General features: G+C 46.8%; 1 protein-coding gene across 17 annotated transcripts in view; it reads left to right on the forward strand.

Annotated features, from left to right (window-relative positions):
- Positions 1 to 15,272: 15,272 nt before the first annotated feature.
- Positions 15,273 to 19,614, forward strand: part of KIF1A (kinesin family member 1A) — a 183,542-nt gene continuing 179,200 nt past the window's right edge. For all 17 annotated transcript variants that reach the window (XM_077825919.1, XM_077825924.1, XM_077825925.1 and 14 more), the window contains exon 1: positions 15,273 to 15,378. In XM_077825919.1, coding sequence (XP_077682045.1) covers positions 15,273 to 15,378 — 106 coding nt within the window. The remainder of the gene's footprint in view (positions 15,379 to 19,614) is intronic.

Below are 19,614 nucleotides of genomic sequence, written 5' to 3' on the forward strand. Positions count from 1 at the left end.
AATCTCCCCCACTGCAACTTGAGACCATTACTCCTTGTTCTGTCATCTGCTACCACTGAGAACAGTCTAGATTCATCCTCTTTGGAACCCCCTTTCAGACGTTTGAAAACAGCTATCAAATCCCCCCCCTCATTCTTCTCTTCCGTAGACTAAACATCCCCAGTTCCCTCAGCCTCTCCTCAGAACTCATGTGTTCCAGTCCCCTAATCATTTTTGTTGCCCTCCCCTGGACTCTTTCCAATTTTTCCACATCCTTCTTGTAGTGTGGGGCCCAAAACTGGACACAGTACTCCAGATGAGGCCTCACCAGTGTTGAATAGAGGGGGACGATCATGTCCCTCGATCTGCTGGCAATGCACCTACGTATACATCCCAAAATGCCATTGGCCCTCTTGGCAACAAGGGCACACTGTTGACTCATATCCAGCTTCTCGTCCACTGTAACCCCTAGGTCCTTTTCTGCAGAACTGCTGCCGAGCCATTCGGTCCCTCGTCTGTAGCGGTGCATTGGGTTCTTCCGTCCTAAGTGCAGGACTCTGCACTTGTCCTTGTTGAACCTCATCAGATTTCTTTTGGCCCAATCCTCTAATTTGTCTAGGGCCCTCTGTATCCTATCCCTCTCCTCCCAGTTTAGTGTCATCTGCAAACTTGCTGAGGATGCAGTCCACACCATCCTGCAGATCATTTTTGAAGATATTGAACAAAACTGGCCCCAGGACTGACCCTTGGGGCACTCCACTTGATACCAGCTGCCAGCTAGACATGGAGCCATTGATCACTACCCGTTGAGCCTGACAATCTAGCCAACTTTCTGTCCACCTTATAGTCCATTCATCCAGCCCATACTTCTTTAACTTGCTGGCCAGAATACTGTGGGAGACTGTGTGAAAAGCTTTGCTAAAGTCAAGGAACAACACGTCCACCGCTTTCCCCTCATCCACAGAGCCAGTTATCTCGTCATAGAAGGCAATTAGATTAGTGAGGCATGACTTGCCCTTGGTGAATCCATGCTGACTGTTCCTGATCACTTTCCTCTCCTCTAAATGCTTCAGAATTGATTCCTTGAGGACCTGCTCCATGATTTTTCCAGGGACTGAGGTGAGGCTGACTGGCCTGTAGTTCCCAGGATCATCTTCCTTCCCTTTTTTAAAGATGGGCACTACATTAGCCTTTTTCCAGTCGTCTGAGACTTCCCCCAATCGCCATGAGTTTTCAAAGATAATGGCCAATGGCTCTGCAATCACAGCCGCCAACTTCTTTAGCACTCTCGGATGCAAGGCATCCGACCCCATGGACTTGCGCACGTCCAGCTTTTCTAAATAGTCCCGAAGCACTTCTCTCTCCACAGAGGGCTGGTCACCTCCACCCCATGCTGTGCTGCCCAGTGCAGTAGTCTGGGAGCTGACCTTGTTCGTGAAGACAGAGGCAAAGAAAGCATTTAGTACATTAGCTTTTTTGTTTCATGATAAAGGTGCTCTCTGATTGGGAGGGCCCTAGGGGGATGTCTACAGTGCTTGTAAACCAGGGTTTGCGGAACCCGCACTTGAGAACTCGGTATTTCCAAGCCTGCACTTGAGTGTCCACACTGCATTGGAAGCCTGGATTTCTGATTGCTGGACCTGGGTCTCATACTACACTACACAGCCCTTCTGACTAGGGGCTGTGACTTGAGTTGCTCAATGACAGGGCTCGGACCTGAGTCACAGTGGGACTCCAGCTCAGACCCACTCTCCTAGGTGGAGCCTAGGACTTGGGCCCTGAGTGCTTGCTGGCCTGAGTCAGACAGATTCGCGTGTGGACAGTACTGGTCTCACACCTGATCTAAGCCTGGCTTTACAATGCAGTGTAGAGATAGATACCTTAGGAGACTGCAACATAGTCGAGGGGATGGGTTGAGATTAACAGCTGCAGGATCAATCTGCAGTGTTCTTGACTGTTTCTGGAACTTGTTTTTCCTAAAATTACTGTCACTTGTACAAGAGTAGCATCAGGGGCCCCACTGTACCAGGCACTGTATGTACATAAGAATGGTCATACTGGGTCAGACCAGTGGTCCATGTAGTCTTCTGACAGTGGCTGGTGCCAGTGCTTCAGAGGGGATTAACAGAATAGGGCAATTTATTGAGTGATTCATCCCCTGTCATCCAGTCCCAGCTTCTGGCAGTGAAAGGCTAGGGACACCCAAAGAATGAGACTGTGTCCCTGACCATCTTGGCTAATAATCATTGATGGACATAAGTTCAAGGATAATATCTAATTCTTTTTTGAACCCAGTTCTAGTTTTGGCCTTCACAACATCCCCTGGCAATGAGTTCCACAGGTTGACTGTGCGCTGTGTGAAGCATTACTTTCTTTTGTTTTAAACCTGATGCCTATTATTTTCATTGAGTGACCCCTGGTTCTTGTGTTATGTGAAGGAGTAAATAACACTTCCTTATTCACTTTCTCATTCCATTCATGATTTTATAGACCTCTATCATATCCTCCCTTAATTGTCTCTTTGAAAAGGCAGGGACTGTTCATTTTAGTAATCTCCTCATATGGAAATTGTTCCATACCTCTAGTCATTTTTGTTGCCCTTCTCTGCACTTTTTCCACTTCTAATATTTCTCTCTTGAAACGGGGCACCCAGAACTGCATGTGGTATTCAAGGTGCAGGCCTATCATGGATTTATACAGTAGCATTATGGTATTTTCTGCCTTATTATCTATCCTTGCCTTAATGAGTCCCAACATTCTGTTAATTTTTGACTGCTGCTACACATTGAGTGGATGTTTTCAGGAAACTATCCACAATGACTCTAAGGTCTCTTTCTTGAGTGGTAACAGCTAATTTGGACCTCATCATTTTATATGTATAGTTGGGATTATGTTTTCCAATGTGCATTACTTTGCATTTATCAACATTGAATTTCATCTGCCATTTTGTTGCCTAGTCACCAGGGTGGATAACATTTTTTTTTTTTAAATTTAAATAGCTTTTTGAGGAAAAAACCTTTTTATCAAAAATCCAAAGATCAAATATCTTTGACCTATAATGTTTTATGGAATAAGGATTATAAATTCTAATTCTATAGTATGAGACAATATATTCATGTAATGTTTAAGAAACATTTTGTAAATGAGTTCCAATAGTTCATGGATAGGGATCCAATCTTATGGGGTTCCAGGGGCTTCTGTATAGATTATTTAGGTTAATCTTTCTATCTACCCAATGGGTCTCAGTGCTCAGTTTAGAAGATACCATCAGAGATGCTTAGTTTTGCAGTTCTCACACTGTGGATTTTTTACTCCAGAGATAACATGCTTATTAACAGCAAAAATGTTTTAAATAAATAGAGAAGTGAGAAATAACAGACCTCAACCCTATTGTCCCTCTGCAAATTTGTGTATACTGAGTCAATCCCTTACCTCCCTCTGAAAGTACAAAGTTTCAAAAAGTTCAATGAATAGAAGATTGTTGGGGGTGGAAGAAGTCTAGAGATAAATGTGAAAAGGGAGAGACAGGCAGTAGAAACAAAAGTGAAACTGTTTGAGCAGCATATTCCAGAAGTCTTAAGGTCTTTCTGAGTGGTTGATTTGAGATCTACCAAACCATTCTCTCACTAGAAGGGAAAACCTATAATGGCAGCAGGCCGTAAAAGAGACCCAGTTTGGGAGTAAGAACCATTCAAGAAATATACATTTGCTGATGATGATTTAAAAAAAAGTCACACCAGTGAACTGGTGGAAGTCGCTTAAGCACTTGGATTCAGACACTGTTGAAGTGATGATCTCACTTTTAACAACATTAGCTTCTCCTGTAGAAAGAAATTTTCTTCCTTTGGACTAATTCATTCCAAATTAAGAAATAGATTGGGACCTGAAAAAGCAGGAAAGCTTGTCTCTCTTTTTCCAGATTATGAACAAACAGGAAAACGAAGGTGAAGATGACTGAGTTAGCTGCAGAAGCCAATATTTTAAGTTTCTCATGTTGAGCTGGCTGACATGGTCTATTTAATTTTTTTTAAATATTTCATTTAACTATTAATTAAAAACAATTTTAACAAACCAACCTGATAAACTTGAATATTTAACTAAATTCAAAAATTCATATGCTTGTTTTGTTAAATTATGTGTTTGCTGTTGAAGAAAAATCCAGAACACATAATGTTGTTTTAGTTAAATAAAACAATTTAAATGTGTCTGGTGATCTCCTCCTAATACAGCACGGCAAGAAAATCCTCCAAATATTAATGATTAACCTGTTAAATTGGAGATTTCACCTCCCAATGACTTCATAAATATCTGCTTCAATTACCTTTGGTAAATAAAATAACCAAACAATCATTAGTTTTCTGATATAGCTGTAAAACTGATCTGAAAAGCTTTCCGAATAAATCACTTAAATTTATAGTGTGTACCTTCTAAAAATGAAACCTACATATGTATTAAGGTTATAACAACCAACAAGAACGCACTTTTATGTAGAAATCCATGATTAAATTGGGTCTTCCTGCCTAGTGATTTCAATCATGATTTAAATCAAATCCACCCTGCCAGTCACCCAGTTTTGCAAGACCCCTTTTTAACTCTTTGCAGTCAGCTTTGGACTTAAAGTATCTTGTGTAATTTTGTATCATCTACAAACATTGCCTCCTCACTGTTTACCCCTTTTTCCAGATCATTTATGAATATGTTGAACAGCCCTGGTCCCACACATATCCTTGGGGACTATAACAGAGTGTAGCAGGGCCCCCCTTGGTCCTACCTCTGCTCTGCTCCAAAAACCACACAGAGATCCTCAGGTTCAGCAATCACCAGTGCAATATTTACAGGGTGCAATCCCATCACCCTACACAGCTTGGGGTTTTCAGCCTTGAGGACTTCTAAGCCTCTGCACCCAAAAGAGAAGAACTTCCCGCCTCTGCCTCTGGTCTGGTCTGCCTCTGGGCCTGTATATAGCCCCAGGCTGACAGCTGTTTCCCCTTTGCCAATCAGGCACAGGTTTCTCTAGCCAGCTCCAATTTACCTCTCTTAATTGGACCTGCTGTGACAGAGGGCTGGCTCAGGTGTTGCTGCCCAGCACCCCGTCACAGGAACCCTGCTATTTACCTCTCTGCACTGTTAACACTGACCACTTATTCCTATCTTTTGTTTCCTATCTTTTAACCAGTGACTGATCCATGAGAAGACCATCCCTCCTTTGGTGAGGGGCCTTGTCAAAGCATTTCTGAAAGTGCAGGTACACTATATCCACTAGATCCCCTGTGCCCACATATTAGCTGATCCCCTCAAAGAATTCTAATAGTGAGAGACAGTCCATGTCACAAAGAGCTTGGCGTCTAGATAGACAAAAGGTGGGAAAGAAAAGAGATGTTCTCAGAGTAGGTCAGCAGCTAGGCTCTCAGGTCTGCCAGGCTAGGCCCTATCCATTAGGCCAAATGATCTGATTAGAGTCAGGCAAATGATTGTAAAAAGGACATGTTTGTGTTCCATGTGTATTGCTAGTTTCTACAATTGAATGTGCTGAGTTTCAGCAAAGCAAGGTTTGTTTAGCTGAGAGCTGAAACTGGCCTCTGAAAATCAAACATACCTTTTCTGCTTCCAAAATCAGCGAGAGCAGAGATTCTGGAAGCAGAACTCAGCTGGTGACTTTGTTGATCATGCAGAAGGCAGAACAGACTACAGCTCAATTTTTCTTAGTTTTGGCTTTGCTGGACCCAGTCTGCTGACAATAGTTTTGATTAGTAAGGATCCAGTTGAGGGCCGAAATGGAAAAGGCGAAAAAATGTTGAATACCAAGATATCATAGAATCATAGAATATCAGGGTTGGAAGGGACCTCAGAAGGTCATCTAGTCCAATCCCATGCTCAAAGCAGGACCAATCCCCAACTAAATCATCCCAGCCAGGGCTTTGTCAAGCCTGACCTTAAAAACCTCTAAGGAAGGAGATTCTACCACCTCCCTAGGTAACGCATTCCATTGTTTCACCACCCTCCTAGTGAAAAAGTTTTTCCTAATATCCAACCTAAACCTCCCCCACTGCAACTTGAGACCATTACTCCTTGTCCTGTCCTCTTCTACCACTGAGAATAATCTAGAACCATCCTCTTTGGAACCACCTCTCAGGTAGTTGAAAGCAGCTATCAAATCCCCCCCTCATTCTTCTCTTCTGCAGACTAAACAATCCCAGTTCCCTCAGCCTCTGCTCATAAGTCATGTGTTCCAGACCCCTAATACTTTTTGTTGCCCTTCGCTGGACTCTCTCCAATTTATCCACATCCTTCTTGTAGTGTGGGGCCCAAAACTGGACACAGTACTCGAGATGAGGCCTCACCAGTGTCGAATAGAGGGGAATGATCACGTCCCTCGATCTGCTGGCAATGCCCCTATGTATACATCCCAAAATGCTATTGGCCTTCTTGGCAACAAGGGCACACTGTTGACTCATATCCAGCTTCTCGTCCACTGTCACCACTAGGTCCTTTTCCGCAGAACTGCTGCCTAGCCATTCGGTCCCTAGTCTGTAGCGGTGCATTGGGTTCTTCCGTCCTAAGTGCAGGACCCTGCACTTATCCTTATTGAACCTCATCAGATTTCTTTTGGCCCAATCCTCCAATTTGTCTAGGTCCCTCTGTATCCTATCCCTGCCCTCCAGCATATCTACCACTTCTCCTAGTTTAGTATCATCCGCAAATTTGCGGATAGTGCAATCCACACCATCCTCCAGATCATTTATGAAGATATTGAACAAAACCGGCTCCAGGACCGACCCTTGGGGCACTCCACTTGATACCGGCTGCCAACTAGACATGGAGCCATTGATCACTACCCGTTGAGCCCGACAATCTAGCCAACTTTCTACCCACCTTATAGTCCATTCATCCAGCCCATACTTCCTTAACTTGCTGGCCAGAATACTGTGCGAGACCGTGTCAAAAGCTTTGCTAAAGTCAAGAAACAATACATCCACTGCTTTCCCTTCATCCACAGAACCAGTAATCTCATCTTAGAAGGCGATTAGATTAGTCGGGCATGACCTTCCCTTGGTGAATCCATGCTGACTGTTCCTGATCACTTTCCTCTCGTGTAAGTGCTTCAGGATTGATTCCTTGAGGACCTGCTCCATGATTTTTCCAGGGACTGAGGTGAGACTGACTGGCCTGTAGTTCCCAGGATCCTCCTCCTTCCCTTTTTTAAAGATTGGCACTACATTAGCCTTTTTCCAGTCATCCGGGACTTCCCCCGTTCGCCATAAGTTTTCAAAGATAATGGCCAATGGCTCTGCAATCACAGCCGCCAATTCCTTTAGCACTCTTGGACGCAATGCATCCGACCCCATGGACTTGTGCATGTCCAGCTTTTCTAAATAGTCCCAAACCACTTCTTTCTCCACAGAGGGCTGGCCACCTACTCCCCATGCTGTGCTGCCCAGCGCAGCAGTCTGGGAGCTGACCTTGTTCGTGAAGACAGAGGCAAAAAAAGCATTGAGTACATTAGCTTTTTCCACATCCTCTGTCACTAGGTTGCCTCCCTCATTCAGTAAGGGGCCCACACTTTCCTTGACTTTCTTCTTGTTGCCAACATACCTGAAGAAACCCTTCTTGTTACTCTTAACATCTCTTGCTGGCTGCAGCTCCAGGTGTGATTTGGCCCTCCTGATTTCATTCCTACATGCCCGAGCAATATTTTTATACTCTTCCCTGGTCATTTGTCCAATCTTCCACTTCTTGTAAGCTTCTTTTTTATGTTTAAGATCCACAAGGATTTCACTGTTAAGCCAAGCTGGTCGCCTGGCATATTTACTATTCTTTCAACACGTCGGGATGGTTTGTCCCTGTAACCTCAATAGGGATTCCTTGAAATACAGCCAGCTCTCCTGGACTCCTTTCCTCTTCATCTTATTCCCCAAGGGGATCCTACCCATCAGTTCCCTGAGGGAGTTGAAGTCTGTTTCCTGAAGTCCAGGGTCCGTATTTTGCTACTTACCTTTCTTCCCTGTGTAGGATCCTGAACTCAACCAACTCATGGTCACTGCCTCCCAGATTCCCATCCACTTTTGCTTCCCCCACTAATTCTTCCCGGTTTGTGAGCAGCAGGTCAAGAAAAGCTCCCCCCCAGTTGGCTCCTCTAGCACTTGCACCAGGAAATTGTCCCCTACACTTTCCAAAAACTTCCTGGATTGTCTATGCACCGCTGTAGTGCTCTCCCAGCGGATATCAGGAAGATTAAAGTCGCCCATGAGAACCAGGGCGTGTGATCTAGTAGCTTCTGCAAGTTGCCGGAAGAAAGCCTCATCCACCTCATCCCCCTGGTCAGGTGGTCAATAGCAGACTCCCACCACTAAATCAGCCTTGTTGCTCACGCTTCTAAACTTAATCCAGAGACACTCAGGTTTTTCTGCAGTTTCATACCGGAGCTCTGAGCAGTCATACTGCTCCCTTACATACAGTGCTACTCCCCCACCTTTTCTGTCCTGCATGTCCTTCCTGAACAGTTTATAACCATCCATGACAAGTAGTCCAGTCATGTGAGTTATCCCACCAAGTCTCTGTTATTCCAATCATGTCATAATTCCTTGACATCACCAGGACCTCCAGTTCTCCCTGCTTGTTTCCAAGGCTTTGTGCATTTGTATATAGGCACTTGAGATAACCTGCTGATCGCCCCTCATTCTCAGTATGAGGTAGGAGCCCTCCCCTCACAGACGTTCCTGCCTGTGCTTCCTCCCGGTATCCAGCTTTTCCACTTACCTCAGGGCTATGGTCTCCTTCCGCCGGTGAACCTAGTTTAAAGCCCTCCTCACTAGGTTAGCCAGCCTGCTCGCAAAGATGCTCTTCCCTCTCTTCGTTAGGTGGAGCCCGTCTCTGTCCAGCACTCCTCCTTCATGGAACACCATCCCATGGTCAAAGAATCCAAAGCCTTCTCTCCGACACCACCTGCGTAGCCATTTGTTGACTTCCACAATTCGACGGTCCCTACCCCGGCCTTTTCCTTCCACGGGGAGGATGGACGAGAACACCACTTGCACCTCAAACTCCTTTATCCTTCTTCCCAGAGCCACATAGTCTGCAGTGATCCGCTCAAGGTCATTCTTGGCAGTATCATTGGTGCCCACGTGGAGAAGCAGGAAGGGCTAGCGATCCGAGGGCTTGATGAGTTTCGGCAGTCCCTCCGTCACATCGCGAATCTTAGCCCCTGGCAAGCAGCAGACTTCTGTTTTCCCAGTCAGGGCAGCAGATAGATGACTCAGTCCTCCTGAGGAGAGAGTCCCTGACCACCACCACCCGCCTCCTTCTCTTGGGAGTGGTGGCCGTGGAACCCCTAACCTCAGGACAGCGCATCTCATGCCTTCCAACCAGCGGAGTCTCCTTCTGCTTCCTCCCCCCCGATGTATCATCTGGTCCACTCTCCGCAATGGTACCTGTGGAGAGAACATGAAAATGGTTACTTACCTGTGTCCACGTTGCTGGTACCCAGACATTCCCCCTTCTTCTTCTGGAGGTCACAAGTTGCCAACCTTCCTCACTGGCCTCTTGGCTCTGATGTGCAACCTGCTCTAAATCTTTAGAGCTTTGTGCCCGTAGAAGCATATCCTGACTTTTATCCAGAAAATCCTCAGATTCTCATATGCAACGCAGGGTCGATATCTGTAGCTCCAGACATTCGATCTTCTCTTCGAAGCCTGATCTTAAAAACTTCTAGGGAAGGAGATTCCACCACCTCCCTAGGTAACGCATTCCAGTGTTTCACCACCCTCCTAGTGAAAAAGTTTTTCCTAATATCCAACCTAAACCTCCCCCATTGCAACTTGACACCATTACTCCTCATTCTATCATCTACTACCACTGAGAACAGTCCAGATCCTTCCTCTTTGGAACCCTGTTTCAGATAGTTGAAAACAGCTATCAATTCCCCCCTCATTCTTCTGCGGACTAAACAATCCCAGTTCCCTCAGCCTCTCCTCATAAGTCATGTGTTCCAGTCCCCTAATCATTTTTGTTGCCCTTTGCTGGACGTTTTCCAATGTTTCCACATCCTTCTTGTAGTGTGGGGCCCAAAACTGGACAAAGTACTCCAGATGAGGCCTCACCAATGTCAAATATAGGGGAACGATCATGTCCCTCGATCTGCTGGCAATGCCCCTACTTATACATCCCAAAATGCCATTGGCCTTCTTGGCAACAAGGGCACACTGTTGACTCATATCCAGCTTCTCATCCACTGTAACCTCTAAGTCCTTTTCTGCAGAACTGCTGCCTAGCCATTCGGTCCTCGTCTGTAGTGGTGCATGGCATTCTTCTGCCCTAACTGCAGGACTCTGCACTTGTCCTTGTTGAACCTCATCAGATTTCTTTTGGCCCAATCCTCCAATTTGTCGAGGGCCCTCTGTATCCTATCCCTACCCTCCAGCGTATCTACCTCTCCTCCAAGTTTAGTGTCATCTGCAAACTTGCTGAGGGTGCAATCCACACCATCCTCCAGATCATTCTTGAAGATATTGAACAAAACTGTCCCAAGGACCAACCCTTGGGGCACTCACTTAATACCGGCTGCGTACCGGACATTGAGCCATTGATCACTACCCGTTGAGCCCGACAATCTAGCCAGCTTTCTATCCACCTTATAGTCCATTCATCCAGCCCATTCTTCTTTAACTTGCTGGCAAGAATACTGTGGGAGACCGTATAAAAAGCTTTGCTAAAGTCCAGGAATAACACATCCACTGCTTTCCCCTCATCCACAGAGCCAGTTATCTTGTCACAGAAGGGAATTAGATTAGTCATACATGACTTGCCCTTAGTGAATCCATGCTGACTGTTCCTGATCACTTTCCTCTCCTCTAAATGCTTTAGAATTGACTCCTTGAGGACCTGCTCCATGACTTTTCCAGGGACTGAGGTGAGACTGACTGGCCTGTATTTCCCAGGATCCTCCTCCTCCCCTTTTTTAAAGATGGGCGCTACATTATCCTTTTTCCAATCGTCCGGGACCTCCTCCGATCACCATGTGTTTTCAAAGATATTGGCCAATGGCTCTGCAATCACATCCGCCAACTCCTTTAGCACTCTTGGATGCAGTGCATCCGGCCCCATGGGTTTGTGCTCATCCAGCTTTTCTAAATAATCCCGAACCATTTCTTTCTTCACAGAGGGCTGATCACCTCCTCCCCATGCTGTGCTGCCCAGTGCAGTAGTCTGGGAGCTGACCTTGTTCATGAAGACAGAGGCAAAAAAGGCATTGAGTACATTAGCTTTTTCCACAGCCTCTGTCACTAGGTTGCCTCCCTCATTCAGTAAGGGGCGCACACTTTCCTTGACTTTCTTCTTGTTGCTAACATACCTGAAGAAACCCTTCTTGTTACTCTTAACATCTCTTGCTACCTGCAACTCCAGGTATGATTTCGCCTTCCTGATTTCACTCCTGCATGCCAGAGCAATATTTTTATACTCGTCCCTGGTCATTTGTCCAGCCCTCCACTTCTTCTAAGCTTCTTTTTTGTGTTTAAGATCAGTAAGGATTTCACAGTTAAGCCAAGCTGGTCGCCTGCCATATTTACTATTCTTTCTACACATCGGGATGGTTTGTTCCTGCAACCTCAATAAGGATTCTTTAAAATACAGCCAGCTCTCCTGGACTCCTTTCCCCCTCATGTTATTCTCCCAGGGGATCCTGCCCATCAGTTCCCTGAGGGAATCAAAGTCTGCTTTTCTGAAGTCCATGGTCCATATTCTGCTGCTCTCCTTTCTTCCTTGTGTTAGGATCCTGAACTCAACCATCTCATGGTCACGGTCTCCCAGGTTCCCATCCACTTTTCCTTCCCCTACGAATTCTTCCCTGTTTTGTGAGGATCAGGTCAAGAAGAGCTCTGCCCCTAGTTGGTTCCTCCAGCACTTGCACCAGGAAATTGTCCCCTACACTTTCCAAAAATTTCCTGGATTGTCTGTGCACCACTGTATTGCTCTGCCAGCAGATATCAGGGTGGTTGAAGTCTCCCATGAGAACCAGGGCCTGCGATCTAGTAACTTCCATTAGTTGCCGGAAGAAAACCTCATCCACCTCATTCCCTTGATCCGGTGGTCTATAGCAGACTCCCACGACGACCTCACCCTTTGATGCTCACGCTTCTAAACTTAATCCAGAGACTCTCAGGTTTTTCTGGAGTTTCATACCAGAGCTCTGAGCAGTCATACTGCTCTCTTACATACAGTGCAACTCCCCCACCTTTTCTGCCCTGCCTGTCCTTCCTGAACAGTTTATATCCACCCATGAGAGTACTCCAGTCATGTGAGGTTTTCCCACCAAGTCTCTGTGATTCCAATCACATCATAATTCCTTGACTGTGTCAGAACTTCCAGTTCTCCCTGCTTGTTTCCCAGGCTTCTTGCATTTGTGTGTAGGTACTTGAGATAACTCGCTGTTTGTTCTGCTTTCTCAGTATGATGCAGGAGTCCTCCCCTCTCACGCTCTCCTGCTCATGCTTCCTCCCGGTATCCAACATCCCCACTTACCTCAGGACTTTGGTCTACTTCCCCCGGTGAACCTAGTTTAAAGCCCCCCTCACTAGGTTAGCCAGCCTGATTGCGAAGATGCTCTTCCCTCTCTTCGTTCAGTGGAGCCTGTCTCTGCCTAGCACTCCTCCTTCTTGGAACACTATCCCATGGTCAAAGAATCCAAAGCCTTCTCTCCAACACCACCTGCGTAGCCATTTGTTGACTTCCATGATTCGACGGTCTCAACCCAGGCTTTTTCTTTCCACGGGGAGGATGGATGAGAACACCACTTGCGCCTCAAACTCCTTTATCCTTTTTCCCAGAGCCACGTAGTCTGCAGTGATCCACTCAAGGTCATTCTTGACAGAATCATTGGTGCCCACGTAGAGAAGCAGGAAGAGCTAGCGATCTGAGCGCTTGATGAATCTCGGCATTCTCTCCGTCACGTCGTGAATCCTAGCTACTAGCAAACAGCAGACTTCTCGGTTTTCCTGGTCGGGGCGGCAGATAAATGACTCAGTCCCGCTGTGGAGAGAGTATCTGACCACCACCACCCGCTTCCTCCTCTTGGGAGCGGTGGTCGTGGAACCCCCATCCCTAGGACATTGCATCTCATGTCTTCCAATTGGTGGAGTCTCCTTCTGCTCCCTTCCCTCAGATGTATCATCTAGTCCACTATCCTCATTAGTACCTGTGGAGAGAACATGAAAACGGTTGCTTACCTGTATCTGTTTTGCTGGTACATGGACGCTCCCCTTTCTTCTTCTGGAGGTCACATGCTGCCAGATTTCTTCACCGTCCTTCTGTCCCTGCTGCGTAGCCTGCTCTGAATCTTCAGAATTTTGTGTCCGTAGAAACATACCCTGACGTCTGTCCAGGAAATCTTCAGTTTCTCTTATGCACCGCAAGGTCGATACTTGTTTCTCCAGACCTTGAACCTTCTCTTCCAATATGGAGACCAGCTTGCACTTTATACGGACAAAGTCGCTTCTGTCCTGTGGAAGAAAGACAAACGTGGCACATCCAGTGCAGGTCACAACAGCTGAACACTCCCCATCCATATTACCTTCCTTCTACGAGCTTCCTCAGGAGTTGTAATAACTACTCAGAGAAGCTGGCAAGATGTAAGCTTCAGTGGGCTCTCCCCAGGGTATGTCAGTGTATCCGGCACTTTGTTGAGCCTAGCTGAGATGTAGGCATGCACTCAGAATGGGTGCTTGCTCTTTCAGCAACAATGTGCAGCACCATGCTGCCTCCTGGTGCCTGAATGCACAATTTTGTGCAAAGACCAGCGTGCCAGCATTATCTCCATTCAAGACATTCTTGAGCTCTTTTGACTTTTGTGCACTTGGCACTTCTGCATTCACTGGGCTTGCAAAAAACAAAACAAACCCATAGAGGATTTGGAGAGGGAAAAGGTGCTGAGAATAAGCCACACACCAAGCCATAAAATCTGTGTGCAGTTTCCCTTCAGAATTTACACCCATTTATATAGCACGCTCCCTGTTGGAAAACTAGGATGACTCGGTACTTTTCACAACAGCTGAATGAGTGACAAATAATATTGTTTTCTGAGAAGGGCTTAATTTTCCCCCTCCCATCTAATCAAAACAAATTCATCCCTTTCCTCTCCTCCTCCTTTGCCCAGCTCCTCTTCTCCCACCCCCACTGCACCAGGGTGTGACGGGGAGGTGCTCATCACACTGTATGGAGGACAGGGCTCTGTTTGTGGAGTGCCTTTGTGTTCTGTCAGGTCTCTGCTGCCTGGGGCTAGCCAGAGCTGAGGTCCTGAGGGGCCATGTAAGGAGAAGCAGCATCTGAGGCATCGCTCTGAGCTCTCACTAGTTTCGCTCTGTTGCCTATGAGATTTCCCCTGGCGTGGAAGGATCGTCAGGAGCTGGAGAAGGCTCTGCAGAGTGGCATCTTTCTGGACTTGATTCTCCTCTCGCTTACCCCAGTGCAAGCCAGGAGTTGCTCCACTGAAATCAGTGGTGTTAACATAGGGTAAAATCAGTCTGCGGGGTGAGGGAGCTGGAAGTAAAGTATGTCTGCAGGAGACTGCTCGCCGTCCTTGCCTCACTGTGTGCTCTCCAGAGCATAGCCCTCTGGGAGGTGAGAATGGGTAGTTATTGCTGAGGCTCTCAGTTATTGCTGGCTCATGGGAAAGCTGCAGATGGCTTTGTCTTCACTAATAGACAGTTAACTCAAGTTAAGAACACACCTTTCCTTCCTAGTGGAAACATGGTCTGGTTGTGCGCGCAGCCCCATCCTGGGGGGGCCCTGATCTCAGCAGGGGCCTCTGGGTGCTCCTCTGATGATGACTAATAAATCCGACTAGGAGGGGGCATGCAGCAATGAGCTGCTGCCAGGAGGATGGGGTTGCAGGTCCCCACCTACCTGATGCTTTCACTGCACCCCTTGCCCTGAGCTGGCAAGCCTGGTGCTAACGGGCTGTTCTGGTCCTGGCCCAGGGAAGTCGAGGCTATGGTGCACTCTCTGGCTACTTGGAAAGCTTTAGCCTCGTGCTTGTCACTGGGTCTGAGCCCTGAGAGCATGGAAATGGTGAGCCTCCCATACCAGATGAGAGCTCACAGGGCTGGCGCTCCGGCTGGCAGCAATGGGTGGTGCTGCGAGGGAGCCCCTAGTCTCAGGGACACCTCAACAGCTGCCCTACAGCAACATCCTGCAGAGCTTAGACACTTTTCCTAACATGCCTTTCCGGGTCCTTCCAGGGCGTTCCTTGTGTTGCCAGGATTGCGATCCCTGCTGGAAAGGGTGACCTCAAGGCCAGCAAGATGGCGGGAGCATCTGTGAAGGTGGCGGTGCGAGTGCGTCCATTCAACTCCCGTGAGATGGGCCGGGATTCCAAATGCATCATCCAGATGACAGGAAACACCACCAGTGAGTAGCAGCCCTGGCCCTGCACACAAACGCCACTGGGGGCTAGGAATGAGGCGGGCTATACCCCGATCTGCATTGATTTCCACTGGGCTGGCTGCTGCTAATGGCAAAACAGCCACTTGAGGTCCTACCGGTGCTTGGGAGAGGACCTCTTCCCACTGCTGCCACCAGTATTGCTAGCCCCAATGTCGTGAGTTAGTCCCCTAAGAATCATGAGTCTGTCCTGAAAATCATGGGAGTTTTTTTAAATCACACATTTTGGGATCTTTTTCTTTGCCTTCTGGCTTTTGCACCTCTTAGATGCATATGGGTCATGTTTTCAGGGTTTTCTCAGCACCCGTGAGGACCAGAAAGCTGTTATGTTTTTGTTTTTGTTTTTAATAAAAGCTGAGATTCTTGTGTGATCATAGGCATCCAGGAGCTGGGACTTTAAAAAAAGCCTCAAACATAATGAGCCTGGTGATAAAATCTGAACTTCACACTCCAGATATGGAGCCTGATTGTCTGCCGTGCTGTACGGTGTGGCATCAGTTATGGCTTGTGCAAAGTGGCTGTGAAATACAAGCACTGGGGTGAAGGAGCAGAGAATTGTAATCTGGTAGCAATTTACATCCTCTTTGCTCTTGTTGAGCACAGATGTAACCTCACTTCTGCAGGCGTAAGGCGGTGGGCCCATGGTGTGGAGCTAATGGAGACTTGGGCCCATGGTGTGGAGCTAATGTTGGATAAACTCTCTTCTTGCTACCTTAGGGGTTTTATCCTGTCTCCCATCAGTGTGGTATCTCAGCATCTTCCATGTAAAGCAATACCAATCGTGAAATCCCCAGTGGACTCCATGGAGCCTGTGGCTCTCCACACTTTTTGGGGTATAAACTCTGCTTGGGGGATGTTTTGGTTGGCTGGTTACTGCTGGTTTGTATTGTTGTTTGAGGTGTCTGGTTAGATGTTGGAGTCAAAGTTGTGTCATTCTTGTGACAGTGGAAGGGCTCTTTCCCCACAGCAGTCCACTCCATGGGGGGCAGCATGGCCTAGCATCTAGAGCACTAGACTGGGACTCCAGAGAGCTGGGCTCTGTTTCCATCTCTGCCACTGCCTTCCTGAGTGGCTATGGGCAGGTCATTTTATCTCCCTTTGCTTTTGTTTCCCCCTCTGTAAATGGGGATAATGGTACTGCCCTCCTTTGGAAAGCAGTTGGAGATCTACAGATGGGCAATGCTAGGTATTCGTCGTCTTCTAGTCAGAGCATCTGTAAGGCATTGTTGAACTATCACTTCAGCTCACCCTAGGGAGAGCCTTCAGATTCGCTGTCCCATTTGATTCATTTGCTTGTAGCACATTATGAAGAGGTCCATCATGGGTTGCTGTTGGCCATACGTAATTTCTCATTTCAGTCTCCCTCGTGTGGCTACCCTCCTTTGGTAACTAGACCATAGTGCAGAGTTACTATAAAATACCACAACCGTCTAGCACAGGACACCACCCTGGCGTTTGATTCCTAATGGCAATATACCTTACCGCCTTATACTCCAGCAGGTGGTTCTGACTCTGGTCCTTTGGCTGATGGCTTTTAGGAGATCACCCCTCCTCTCCTTTGGGGGACTCATAGTATTTTCCTGCACAGAAATCATCAAGCCCTTCCCACTCCCAGTTCACAGAGGTGTCCTGGACCAGCCAAAGCCTCACACCATCTCATATAAGCTGCAACATCACCATGTTCCCTCCACTGCAGAGCTGTATAATGCAGGTGACTATACTGGGTCATCTGGCTGTAACATTGTCATGTATATATGGGCATCAACATTACTGGGCTGTCTGGGACATGGTGTATATGCCACTTTTTCCCATTCATGGAAGCACTCTGGTAGTGGCTGCTCCCTTATGGTCATTTGGCCATTGCCATCAGTGCCACCTGGAGTGGATGTTTGACAAATCGAAGGACTATTTCCTGGTGATGCAGAGTCAAATCATCCCCCCCCATCCCTGCATCTCTGTAGGGTACTTATGGCTGTATTGCATAGCTGGATGCTCATAGTTAGTGTGGCAGTCACCTCTATGACAAGGCTGTGTGATGTTCTGGATAGTCATCTAGTGCAGTGGTTTTCAAACTTTTTTCCTCGTGACCCAGCTGAAGAAAATTGTTGATGCCCATGATCCAACGTAATTATATCTTTTGACTAGAGTTTTCATAAAATTTTAATATTGCAGTACATTCCAGCTTAACCCACTTTACATAACTAATACTAGACACTAGCCTTAGTAATCCTATGGTAAGGAGAGTGGGAGGTGGCCCAAGGTAGGGCAGAAGGTGGGGTGAGAGCTGCAGGGTGGGGCCAGGGATGAGGGTGTTAGAGGGCTTATTCCTTCACCCACTTACTTCCCTGGTCCTTCTCACATGAACAGAGAGCAACAATACCCGAAGTCCAAAGGTGCAAACAATTCGATGTTTATTGGGGTGAACTTCCAGCAAGCATGATTCCAGTTTCCTTCCTTAGTATCCTCCTTCCCAGCTCTGACACCACAGAGCCTTACACTTGTGTCCCTGTTCCCATTCCTACCCTTAGCCAAACATGATCCCAACTTCCTTACTCCCATTCCCTGTTCCCATTTCCCCCTTTAGCAAAACATGATTGCAATTTCCTTACCCCCATTCCCTGTTCCCATCTCCGTTACCCACATAGAATCATAGAATATCAGGGTTGGAAGGGACCCCTGAAGGTCAGCTAGTCCAACCCCCTGCTTGAAGCAGGACCAATTCCCAGTTAAATCATCCCAGCCAGGGCTTTGTCAAGCCTGACCTTAAAAACTTCCAAGGAAGGAGATTCCACCACCTCCCTAGGCAACGCATTCCAGTGTTTCACCACCCTCTTAGTGAAAAAGTTTTTCCTAATATCCAATCTAAACCTCCCCCACTGCAACTTGAGGCCATTACTCCTCGTTCTGTCATCTGCTACCATTGAGAACAGTCTAGAGCCATCCTCTTTGGAACCCCCTTTCAGGTAGTTGAAAGCAGCTATCAAATCCCCCCTCATTCTTCTCTTCTGCAGGCTAAACAATCCCAGCTCCCTCATGCCCATGCCCACCCCCACCCACACCCCCTCACTTCCTCATTGACTACAGATTATATAGTAAAACTTGAGTTCTGCTTAGCTATACCTTAACCAATCATTTTCCTGAAATTTAACTAACCAATCCTAACATATTGTAACATGATTATGTAACCAATTATATCCCACCACCTTAATTAGTTTACACCCAGCAAAATTAATTATACAGCAGACAGGAACAATCACAGAACCAGACAGAGATTATACAGACAAACAATAGCAAAGTGGGAACTACAATGACAAGACAACACAGAAGTGAGGATTTCACATCCCAGCTATTGATAAGTGAGTTCTTGCCAGACAGGATGCTATCAAACTAAGTTTCCTTTTACATTTTCTAGGCACTTCCCTTTCTCTGGAGGTGATAGGAACTATCAGGACAGGATTGTATTCCTAACAGCCCAATAGCACCTTATTTCAGTGTGACTAGTTTGGAATGTGAGGATGTGACCGGTCGCTTCCGAGCTTATGGCTGCCTCTGCTGCTTAGCCAAAGGCCTTAGCCTAAGAACAGGGCCTCAGACTGTCACAGTAAGAGAAAGCCCTTACACCAGCAGACAGTGATTTTGATTCTTTCTTTTATACCTCTGGAACTAGCCAAGTGATAAGAATATACCTAAATTCTTAAAGTACAGGCCTTTGCAGACAGGCCTGAATATCTATATCCTAACACTCCACCCCTTTTTTTCTTTTTCTTTTGGGATCCTCCTGCCCAGGTATCCCTGGAAAAGCATAGGACATATGGCGACACATTTCCTGATAGGGCCAGGCATCAAGGTGGAAGGTGTCGATATTCCATTTGTCCCACTGCCTCTTGTGTAGTATAGTGCCCTGCACCTTCTCTCGTACGGGCATACCACGCCTATTCCAATTAGTGTTCCAGACTTCCCATTAGAGTGGGCCTGAGAAGGTTGGGTCCGGGTTGTCTAGTACACTGCAGGGTTTGGAGGGCTTACTACATTACTTATAGATTATCTCCATATGCAACGTAACATAAGTACAGTTAACAATACAAAATCCACAGCAACACTGAGTCCTGTCCACTGCAGTATGGTCCAACATCCGAGACACCCCCAAAACACTGCCTCTCCTCCTTCGATGGGGTCACGATCTTATGTGTCCAGTTGCTGGCA

Source organism: Eretmochelys imbricata, chromosome 9 (genome assembly GCF_965152235.1).
Source record: "Eretmochelys imbricata isolate rEreImb1 chromosome 9, rEreImb1.hap1, whole genome shotgun sequence".
NCBI classification, from domain to species: domain Eukaryota; kingdom Metazoa; phylum Chordata; order Testudines; family Cheloniidae; genus Eretmochelys; species Eretmochelys imbricata.